General features: G+C 40.4%; 1 protein-coding gene across 1 annotated transcript in view; it reads left to right on the plus strand.

Moving 5' to 3' along the window:
* The window catches only part of SLC24A2 (solute carrier family 24 (sodium/potassium/calcium exchanger), member 2), a 115,262-nt gene that overhangs the window by 38,813 nt on the left and 64,237 nt on the right, over positions 1–12,212 (plus strand). Inside the window, exons 3-4 of the mRNA XM_015427773.1 lie at positions 4,764–4,777; positions 11,863–11,869. Coding sequence (XP_015283259.1) covers positions 4,764–4,777; positions 11,863–11,869 — 21 coding nt within the window. The remainder of the gene's footprint in view (positions 1–4,763; positions 4,778–11,862; positions 11,870–12,212) is intronic.

Here is a 12,212-nt window from a genome sequence, read left to right on the forward strand (position 1 = left end):
CAGTTCATTTTGTTTTTGTTTTGTCATATTTTTACATATAAGTTTTGTTTTATTTTTATTCACATAAAATCCTGCCAATTCTCCAAACTCATTAATTTTTTTGAACAGTAATGGTAGTTCTTCATTAGGGTTTTCTACTATGAACATGACGTCATCTGCGAATGCTCTGTATTTATATTTGAAGCCTTTATGCGTCAAACCTTTTATTTCTTGATCTTCTTGTATTTTTTGTTCTTCTGTAGAGACTTGCTTCTTTTCCAATTTTAGCACCTTTTTCTTCACCTTTTAAGTATTGGCGTCAACTTCTTTCACTTTCTCAGCTGTTTGCTCCGTGATTTTAAGAGTATCATTCAACTGAAGCTGCTGAGTAGTGATGCTTTGGTTCATCGTTGACAGCTGTTCCTCGAGATTAGTCATCTGGTCCAGCAGGGGGCGCAGGGATTCTGTCAACGTTTTAGCCAACTCTGTGGTTTCTTCCGGACGAGGGCTCCCAGTTACTTTCACTTTTGAAAGTTTTTCTTTCTCAGTCCTCTTCCCCCGCCATCTTTATGGATTGTTTACTTTTCGCAAATTTTGCTAAAGTCTCTGAATATATGCTCAAATGCTCATCCATGCCGTGGTAAGTCTCTCCCAACAGATTTCAGCATTTTTACTTCCTCTCCCTCCTCAAATCTCGCTTTTTTATTCATGCACATGGGAGGGGCCCCTCCCCCGCTCGCTTTATTTTCTAGTCCATGGGGTGGGAGCTTTCTTTTTAAATTGGCAATTACGCTCTAATCCGACTCACAGTTCATATTCAGTCTTGCGACCTCACTGTAGCTCCATTTAAACTGCTCGATCTCCAGTGCTTGTCCCGGTCAGCATCACTAGTTCCATACGAACACACAGCAGGAGGACCGTCGGGACGGAGAAGCGCCTCGATTCCCCAGCATCGCGCTGGCGAAGAGGCCACCTCTCAACAGTCCCATGGCTAGGAGCCTTTCAACCAGGCTCCGGGGGGTAGCGAGACATCGCCCCCCCATCTGCTGGTGCACAGATTTCAACCCCGGGAGATCCAAGAGATGAGTCTGCTCAGCGTGCTACCATAAACCGGAAGTCTGAATACTGGTTAATTGTAGCTTCTCTGGAAAAGGAAATCTGGTCCTTTTTGAGCAAGTTATCCATGGAAAGAACATAGCTTGAAAAAGCAGGCTGCAGTGAGAGGAAGCCATCCCAGGAGATTAATGTCCGCTGCCAAAATTATGCCTTACTGTGAAACAAATGTATAAAACCTTCTGCCCTTCTGTTACATTGTTAGATAGACTGTCTTGTTTTCAAGAATAATGGACTAGTGTTCTTTGAACACAGCAAATTGTAAACACTTATGTAATGAATTGATTTATTTCCCCTTGAAATACTTTCTGCTGAACATCGTTTCAACAATCCACCAAGGACTCCTTGTTCAACAGAACTTCTCTCGGCAAAGCAAGGCAATTGGTCATGTACAGAATTTTTGGCTTTGTGACCTCTTGGGTTGTTTAGATTGCCACAGATTGCTACAGACTCCTTGTTCAACAGAACTTCTCTCAGCAAAGCAAGGCAATTGTTCATGTACAGAATTTTTGGCTTTTTGACCTCTTGGGTTGTTTAGATTGCTACAGATTACTACAGACTCCTTGTTCAGCAGAACGTCTCTCAACAAAGCAAGGCAATTGGTCATGTACAGAATTTTTGGTTTTTTGACCTTTTGGGTTACTTAGATTACTACAGATCTAGTATTGTAATGCTATCAAGATATAAAGAAAACAGATGGAAGGGATGCCTGATTTGAGCTAGAGCTCCCTCATATTTCAATAATAAATACCAATGGTGGTACAAGGCAACAAACACTGCTGGAAACCAACAGGACACTGTATCTTGACTTCACTAGGAGGAAATACAGGAAGGTGTCATTTTGACATCAGTATGAATTTTACTTCCAGTATTCTGGCTGTGATGTAAAGATAGGCATATGCAGCTGGGTACTGGTGATGATTACGGAAAACAAAGAACTGCATACGAACCATTTCATAAATTGCAGTAAGGCCCTAGAAATGCTCACTATGCAGTATTTACAGCTTTGTTCATTCACATTGAACTTGCAGACTTTTCTACTTTTTGTTTTAGGAATCCATATGTATGGAACTAAACTAATGTGGGGTTATGCATACATCTTCTTGCTGAAAACTTGCTGAGTTTTCAGGGGACTCCCACTGAATAATATGAGGCACAGTCCTCTGGAACACAACTGAGACAGCCAAAACCTGATTTTACCCCCAAACAGGGGCAAATGTATCCCCCACATAAATACCTCTGAGTTATACCCCCTTACTTTCTTCCTTAGAAGTAAGTGATGGTTAATCATTCCTCTGGGTGGGGGGAAATAGAGTATTGTGGCTTGAGTATAATATAAACTAGCCTCCATCAACAGGGATCCCATGGGAAGGTGTAATGTCTCATACTGGTTCCTAAAGCATATACTATTTGGTTTACATTCATCTCATATATAATAATGGCAAACATTTTGCCAGTAAACAATTCCTTATTCCTCAAATAAGGTAAGACAGGGGCCCCCAAATGTTTTGAGGCTGCAGGCACTTTTGGAATTTTGAGAGGGGTTGGTGAATGCCACCCCAAAATGGCTCCCACTGGAGGCTCAGCCAAACAAACTACCTCATGCCTTACTTTGTAAAAGAGGCATGGAAGGGGCGTAAAAAGAAATGAAGGGAAACCTGGTAGAAGGAAGGGAAAAGAGAAGGGAGGAATAAAAAGGAAAGTCTGAACGGGGAATAGAACTACAGTCCCCTGACATTCCAGAGGCTGCTGCTTCTGTTGCACACATGCAAAACCCTTTTGTTTGAATGAAGGCAGCCAATAACAAGCCTACCCTACAAAGGCCTCCCACAGATTCTAAAAAGCATGGTTGGGCATCAGGGGAAGTACTGTGGTAGGCACCATGATTCCCATGAGCACCACACTGGGGAACACTGGGGTAGGGAGTCATGTTTACAGTAGTGCGAAAATAAAACATTAGTAATTTGCCTATAGTTTAAAAAAATCTGGACTTTCATTCTCTATTGTGATAGATTTGAATGTTACAGAGCTTGTTGGACAAAGGGTTGTGCGCTTAGGGTGAAATTGGAGGACTGTCACCAGTAACAGAGAACAAAATAAGACTCATAAATTCTGCATTTTATATGGGGGGGGGGGTTGTGCCTAAATGCAGTCTGGCTAGATATCGATAAGCCAAACTTAAAAGATGACCAATAATTAAAATGGGTTCAGAAAGTGCAGTTCTGTTATGTACTTGAATCCTGATACTTACACAGGAGGCTTGAACTAAAGTGCATTTTAAGTGATTTCCTGATAGGCATGCCTCTTTTTCTCCTTCCAGATTGCAAGGACAGTCTAGCTTATTGATTCATGGACTGTCTAGTAAGCACTTCTTTGATAAATGCTTTTCTTGACTTGAAGCATAAGTCTTTCTGAGGTATCACAGGTTTTTTTTAATCCCCTGAAGGGCAAGAATGTCAAAGGAAAAATGGATGCTTGCATGACCTAACTTTTTCTGGACTTAAATACTGCACCAGCAGTAGTTTGATATTCTACTGGAAGCACGTACAACCTACAGTGAACCCCCTGCTCCCTTATGTAACTTGCCAAGGTCAACAGTCTTGTTCTATCTGCAGTTCTGTTCTATCCTTGGTTTCATAACTTTTTCTGGACTTAAATACTGCACCGGCAGTAGTTTGATATTCTACTGGAAGGACTGTACAACCTACAGTGAACCCTCTGCTGTCTTATTTAACTTGCCAAGGTCAACATTCTTGTTCCATCTGCAGTTCTGTTCTATCCTTGGTTTCTTTCATCTTAGTTTGTGAACATAAGAGAAGCCAACGGCCCATCCAGTCCAACACTCTGTCACACAGTGGCCAAAAATACCAGATGTATCAGGAGGTCCACCAGTTTGGGCCAGGACACTAGAAGCCCTCCTACTGTTGCCCCCCCACAAGCACCAAGAATACAGAGCATCACTTGCCCCAGACTGATAGTTCCTATCTACAGCAGCAAAGCCCCTTCAGTTCCTGCCTAATTGAAACCATGTTTTTGTTGTTGCTGTTGCAGATTTGTGGGAACTTAGCTAGACAAAACTGTAGGACTATGGGAAATATCTCTGTGCTCCAAAAGAGATTTCTCCTAGTACTGGTAGCACCATCATTGGGTTGGATCCTATTATCTCTTGGTGTAAGAATCCATGAAGTTTCCATCTCTAACAACGGCCTCTTCCGTCAAAGTTGATTTTCAGGATGGTGGGACTTGGGTGGACTAACAGTTATGTGAGTCTGGGGATCAACTGAGGAAAGGCAGGAAACCACCTCTTCTGCAAGTGCCAGTTCCACTGACGCCAGAGGGCAGTTTCATTCCCTTCAAACATCTCAGTGCAGTCTTCTGGCCCACACAACTATTAGTCCACATAGGTCCTGCAACTCCAGGAATCAAATTTCTGAGGGTCAGAAGGAACTGCTGGGTTTGGGGGGAGACCAATGCAGGAAATATCCACAGCCATCAGCACTTTTTGTTGATGGACTGTAGGATCCAGCCCCATAAGGTCCTAGCAACTGAGCAGCGGGCTCCTTACTCTGGGGCTGGAAATGCACCACCAGTTTAACTGAAAGTACTTATGTTCTGAGCTCTGACCTGGATTGCCCATGTTAGCCCAATGTTGTCAGATCTCAGAAACGAAGCAGGATCAGCCCAGGTTAGTACTTGGGTGGGAAGTCCAGGGTTGGTATGCAGAGGCAGGCAATGGCAAAACCACCTCTGAATGTCTTTTGCCTTGAAAGTCCTCTGGGGTCGCCATACGTTGGCTACAACCTGATGACATTTTCCATGTTCTGCAGTCATTATTTTCTATCACTTTGTTTCCTACTGCTAAGCTACAATGCTTATACTTCTAAGACTGGGGGTTGTGTGAAAACTGTTGATGTAAAAGTACTTAAGTCAACTCAAGAATGAGGTTATAAAGATATTAAATAAATAAATGTAACCCAATTAAGCTTTTTGATTACAGTGTGTATCCATTACAGATAATTGATGTGCAGAAGGTGGTGTCCTAGATGGGGGAGGGGTGTGTGAGAGAAGTGACCTTGAGAGGGAGGTGTATGAAATCAGTACTGTAATGCTGAGAGTTGCTTTGCAGTGTAAGGTCATTTTTCATCTAATGATAGGTACCTGAAGATCCATGTGAAAAGGGTATCTTTTACAGGTCAGGTTGCATTTTAAAATAAAATCAATTCCATCTGAATCGTTTGACATTCAGTATTCAGAAATCAATAAAATGTGAATGAAATAAGCTTTTCTGTGCGTGTGCGCTCATACGGTTCCTGTTGTCCTTTTTAACATGGAATAAACATCCAGAATGGCATTCTGAAGGTAGGAATGTAGGTAAAAGACTCTAAGGGGAAAAAGAACTATGTCACAACCAATGTTCCCTCTAAGCTGTGGAATTTGTGAGCAGAAATTCTACTTTGTGAGCTACTGGCATTAAAGCTGTGAGCGAGCAATTGGGCTCCTGCATAAATTTGTGTGCTCATATGGTTACTGTTGTCCTTTTTAACATGGAATAAATATCCAGAATGGCATTCTGAAGCTAGGAAGGTAGGTAAAAGACTCTAAGGGGAAAAAGGACTATGTCACTACTGGGGTATTTTTGTTTAGCTGTGGGGAGGGACTGGGTGAGAACAGATCCATGGGGTGCTTTGTTGCTGGTGTTTGGTCCCTTCGGAAGTTGCTGTACTATACTGTTGGGAAAAGTTGTATCCCAGATGTACAGGAGATCAAGAGAAAGATGCAGATGTGTGAGATTAGTTTGATTTTGTGCCAAATCCTCCTTATCTTTTCCATTTTCACAGGGGGAGGGGGCAATGCTGCTGGCTTAAGCTGGCCATAAAGCACCTTTTGTCAAGAATGTTTGGATGGTCTAATAATCTTACATGGAAATATGATTTATGTCTCACTCCGAACAGATTCCCTTTTAAAGAAAAGCTAACGTATTAATATTGAAGGGCATAATGGAATCTATCTAAAGATAGATGTGAGACAGGAATATGGTATAGCAGTGGATAAGATATGAACCAGTTCCTGTCCCTGGCTCAGATCTCATCCCAGAAATCATCTGAATGGATGCTTTGAGGCATGCAATTTTCTCTTAGCAAACCTCTAATTTACAGTTCAGATTGTTGTATTATTTCATTTACATTTTGCACTGGATTGATCTCAGGCTCTCCTTGTGTTGGTACAGTTTGGTTTCCTTTGTGCTCTGATGTTTACTGCCTTAAGGTATTTTTTGATTTGTTTCAGCATCTGTTTTACAGGGGTGGCTGTGAGTGTTTGTCACCAGATTTGAAAAATGCCATAGAACAACTACTATCTAGTATTATAAATCCTGCATTTGTTTGGATTACCGTCTGTAAAACTTGCATCATTTAACAAGAGAGAGAGAAGGCATACAAACATCAATTTGGAGTGAACTTAATTTGAGTCAAATTCCAGATAGAATAGATGTAGAACAAAAAGAATACATGTGTGGCTGGAGACCTTTCCATTAGATGCATTGAGTGAATCTTCCATTGGAAAATACAGCAAAAATTATAAATAGTACTATCAAAATATTATGAAATACAAGAGCCACAGACTGTCATTTCTTAGCAAAGCTCAATATTCCTTTATGTTGCAACTTGGGTCGGTGTCATAGCGATCCATTTGAGAATCAACCTGATAGATCACAATCCATCTACAACTGAAAGCAAATACAGAAGATGTTCTTGTGACAAAGTGTTGAACCTAACCAGCTTTTTTGCAGGTGAAACAGTTAATAGGGGTCTTCTTTGGCCACCAAAAAAAGGCAATGCTGAGAATCGTGGAACTGGCATGTACAAAAGCTATATGGAACGGGGATATAGTAGGGAGGGGAATTTGGTAAGGCTGAGTGAAAAGCTGATTGGATTCAACCCATAATTGTTCAAAAGTGAACACTGTCTAACTTATGTCCCCCAGATGCAGTAAGAGGAGTAGCAGTCCGTGGGAAGCAGGCTATCAAAAGGACAGCACTGATATAAATAGGCCCACCTGTTCACCTGCTTGGCTCTGCTGCTGTGCAGTGAAAGCAAAGGTCAGACTTGGGGGGGGGGCTCTACACTGAAGGTGAGTGTTGCGGTTATGGGCTGGGGCATGTGAGCTTTAAGAGACTCCTTTAGACTGGCACTTTGTGTACCATTGACAGGCAACCATATGGGGCATGCTTATTTTTGAGGAAGCCCCCTGGATCTCAGTCAACTGGCTTCCAAGAAAACTGAGACCAGTTCCTGAGAAATTAAGTATCTTAAATAGGACAGAAGAAAAATAATAAGGGGGGTATGCCCTCCCTCCCAATTCAATGTCCAAGCCAAACCCCTGCACCAAGAAACCCAACATAAGGGGAGTGCATTCCTTCCATGACATCAACCCGAGCCCCATGGGGACTTTATTAAGTTGAAGGAAAGAGTTGTATAAGAAGGTACAAAAGAGAGGTTGTGCAAAGAGTGGATGTGAAACACACTGTCATAAGATGTAGTGATGGCCACTATTTTACCTGACTTTAAAGGGGGATTAGATAAATTCATGGAAAGATAGGCCTATCAGTAGCTGTAGCCATACTGACTAAGTAGAACCTGCATGTTCATAGGCAGTAACCTTGATCATTAGAGAAGAAGAAGAAGTAGAGATTGGATTTATACCCCGCCCTTCACTACCCAGAGTCTCAGAGCAGCTTACAAACTCCTTTCCCTTTCCCTCCCCACAACAGACATCCTTTTTTATTTTGGTAACGTTTATTTATTGGTTTTTACAAATACATCACTGTTGATCTACATAAAATCAATACAATGCGAGTCTGTTGTTCTACATAACAGTTTATCCATTTATATACTCGTCTCGGCCATCTTTCCAAAAACATTTCCTCATCCTTGCCTTGTATTAACATACTCAGTTTATCCATTTCAGCTAAATTCAGTATTCTATACGTTAATTCTTCCCTACTGGAAGTCTTTTCTGATTTCCAATATTTTGCTAGTAAAATTCTAGCAGATGTTAATATCAGTATTATTAAGTAGCTATCATGAAACTTTATGTCTACTGGAATTATATTAAGTAAATAGGATTCTGGGTCTAATCTTAAATTCACACTGACAATTTCCAAGATTATTTTCTGAACCTTTTGCCAGAATTTTTGTATTTTGACACACTGCCACCACATATGGAAAAACGTACCCCCATTAACTTTACATTTCCAACACTTATTCACATGGCCAATACCATCTGTAAAACATCTTAAGTATCTATAAGATACTGCCCTCATAAGTTTAATTGTTTTCCAAGTTTTAGCCCACGAATCTATTTCTATGTCCTATATCCTATATCCCTCATCCAAGAAATCATAGAGGGTTTGACTACTTTGTCTAACATGTAGTCCTCTAATAAAAAAATTATATAGTTTCTGAATCAGTTTTTCATGTGAAGGGAGCCAAATCTTATCCAGATCATTTTTGTTGTTTTCAAAACCTTTTATTGCGTCTTTACTGTATCTTGATTTTAGTTGTAAACTTGTAATGATCTCTCTTCTGCATGAGGAAGTTATTTATCTTGGACAGGACAGAAGATAAATAATAAGGGTTTTAAAAGGTAAAGGTTCCCTTGCTTGAAAGCCAGCCGAATCCGACTCTAGGGTTACGGTGCGCTGTCCGAAGATGTTTCCGTGGTCATGTGACCGGCCATGTCCTGCTTCTGAGCTTTTCAAGGGTATCTGTTTGCCAGCTTGTGAAATGGGATGGACTACATGGACCAATGGATTGATCCAACATGGCCTCTATTGTGTGTTCTCTATGGCATGGACTTAATGAGAGAGGCATCAAACATTTGTAATGATTCTGCATGAGGAAGTTATTTATCGTGGACAGGACAGAAGATAAATAATAAGGGCTTACAGCCAGATAAATGTGCTACAGCCTTACAGGAAATACACTATTTTTATAAAACCCTCAAATACTACATAAAACATTTGTTCTGTGATACAAAACAAACCCAAATGTAAGAAGTTAGGGATTGACTCTCCAAATATCTTAACGTTTTGTGAGAGACATTTTCTTCAACAGAAAATGTACACATTGTACATTTGAGCTTGTTGCAACCATTTGCTTGGGGGGGAATGAGATGAGACAAAACAGTCCAAATGTTATAGTTCATTACAGTTTAAAATAATGTGTGTGTCCATTACTTTAGATAAGACTGAAGACAGCAACCACAGCAGAGAGCTAGCAAGATAGTGAGCATTACACACAAGAAAGAAAGAAAGAAAGAAAGAAAGAAAGAGAGGAAGGGAGGAAGGGAGGAAGAGAGGAAGGGAGGAAGAGAGGAAGAGAGGAAGCACTGCAAATGACTAAACAGAGTATAGCCTCATTTTTATCCAAGAACAAAATCATTGAAGAAAGAAATGTTACAGATTTATATAGTCCTGTAAATAGAGATTATGACCATGGCATGAGCATAAACACTTATGCCGCAATCTCTTCTGGCTGAAATACTTCTGATGGTTCAAAATGGTTACAAAGAGCCATGTCAAGTGAGTGTCATGTAGACCAAAGTCAGGGAGGGCCAGTGTGGCATAGTGCTTAGAGTATCAAATTGGGACCTGGATAACTGGTTTAAATCCATGGCCATGGAAGCTCTCTGGGTGATCTTGGGACCATCACAGTTTAACCTACCTCACAAGGTGGTTATTCTGAGGTAGAGAAGGGGAAAGTGAGGTGATAAGCTGCTTTGGGTCCCTATTGAGTAGAAAAGTAAGATACAAAAAACTCCCCAATGTATAAAAACTCATGGCTGGGTGAGTTTCCATGGATAAGGTATACCCCAAATCTGAAAGTGCAAAATTTTTGATATATCAGTTTCATGCCCTGTGGTATGTGACAAAGCAGCAGTACTTTTCCAGAGTTTAAGCATGAAACTCTGAAATATCACAGTAGAGCTCTTTACCATAGAAAATGCAGAATAGCTCTTGACAGATTTTGAAAGTACTCCATTTGCATGATGCATAAAGAAAATGGATGAAAAAATATTCAGGAAGTTTGGTGCTCTCATCAATATGTTCTATTATGTTGCTTATAATAGCAAACCATTAACAGACCCTAAAGAACTAGTTGTACTGCTAAACAGCTCTGATATAGAAATATGTGACTAGTGTGTCAATGATAATGTGATGCAAAGAATTTATCAGGCACAAAGCAACTACAGTGAGGAATGAGCTGCTGTTAGAAGTCAAATAATGTAGCCAACCAAGCTTCCTCCTGGTTCCCCAAACAAGGCAACTACAGGAGAAACTGTTATTTATGCAAGGTATCTCAAGGATAGAAAAGCTAAGAAAGTGTATTTATTTCATGGCACATGGTTCCTTAAAAGCTTTCGATCAAGAAATTTAAAGGCGGTCAGATCTAGATTGGCAAACTCAAAAATGGCTAATTGATGTTACAGCAGATGATGCTGTTGTGGGAGTTGGCTCAGAAAATGGGCTGGTTACAAAAATGAAGGAAAGTGTGGTAGGCTGATGTCTAATGCTCCCTCTAAGCTGTGGAGTCTTGTGAGCAGAAATTCTATTTTGTGAGTGACAGGCACTAAAGTGAGTGAGCAATTTGGCTGCTGCATAAATCAGTCTGCTCTGGAGCCATCCTTCCTGAGCTGAGACAACAATGTGTGAGCCGGAGGCTAAAAAACTGTGAGCTAGCTCACACTAACTCAGCTTAGAGGGAACACTGCTGATGTCCCAGTACCATGCTGTACATAGATTATATTTGGCAGTTTTGAAAAACAGTTGTAAAGATTAATACCTCTTGGAAGTAGATATGTCATTGAGAAAGCTGTATGCATTTTATGGTCACTGACCTGACAGGTGAAGAGAACTGAGCACCATTTGCAAAGCATTAGAAAGTCAGGTTGGTTGCAAGTTAAGGTGGTTGCACTGGAAGCATTAGCAAAGAAATGTTCTGAAGATAGCAGATACTTATGAAGGGACAGGTGCAGATGGAGACCCTGCAAAAAACTTGCTGAAAAAACGAAGTTGCTAAAATCCTCTGTTCCACCAAAGCAATTAATTTCTTCATTGGTTTCCTTGGAAGTTTAAAAACCAGGCTTCTGTGGAGGACCAAATATGGAAATGAAGATTAGGAGACCCTAACTACATACTTTCAAAAGCACATTGTAGAAGTCCTTCAGATATCAGAACTTTTAACAAAAAACAAATCTGAGTGGTATGAATTTAGAGCTTTAGGCCAGGGACATTTATTGAATCCATTTTAAAAGGTTCTAACAAATCAGGAATGCTTTTCTTTGCTGAGGGGCTTTCTGTAGTGGTCGTCTTGCCTATTTCCACAGGACTGAGCCATACAAACATGATAAAAACAAATTCAGAACATGGATGGTTGTGTAGTTTGAAAGAGGCAATGATGATTTCTCTAACTGGATCCTGTCTTGAAGATTTTACAGCACAGAAAATAATAGACTGTTAGCATCTCAGTGCAAAATCTTCAAGGGCTATACCTGAAGGACTATACCAGTTTTGAAAGGCTATACCAGTTTCAGGTGAAAACCCTCAGCTTTCCTAGAGGAAATGCATTTAGAGTGAAGATATTAGGAGAGAAATTGATTTTCCTGTTAGGAAATCTGGGAATTTCCTTTCTGTTGGGGGACTTTCTATGCTTGTAGACACATGTTTTCTGCAGGGGAGGACCATTCCTCCTTGAAGCAGCCATTTTCCAGCTTGCCAGTCTAGACTGCATCTTGCCATTTCTTCATCCAAACCTTTTGAGAAATATTGAAAAATATGCGAAATCATGTACTTTCTCAAGCCTAAATGTGCTGTACTGCTTTAAGAGCATAAAAGTACATTCGTTAGCACACAAAATTGTATTTGGCATATATTAATGTAATGTAATGTAATGTATAAGTGCCTTAGTTTGGTTCAAACAAAACTGCAAATATAACTGTTAATACAACTAATATTAGAAAGAATATTAGAAACTGCTGCATACTGTGTGTTGGATTCTACAGATTTAACTGCTAATAATAGCACCTTCTTCTAGCACAAGGTGCATTGGGGGAAGTTACCT

Source organism: Gekko japonicus, unplaced genomic scaffold (assembly GCF_001447785.1).
Source record: "Gekko japonicus isolate JY-2015 unplaced genomic scaffold, Gekko_japonicus_V1.1 scaffold487, whole genome shotgun sequence".
Lineage (NCBI taxonomy): Eukaryota > Metazoa > Chordata > Lepidosauria > Squamata > Gekkonidae > Gekko > Gekko japonicus.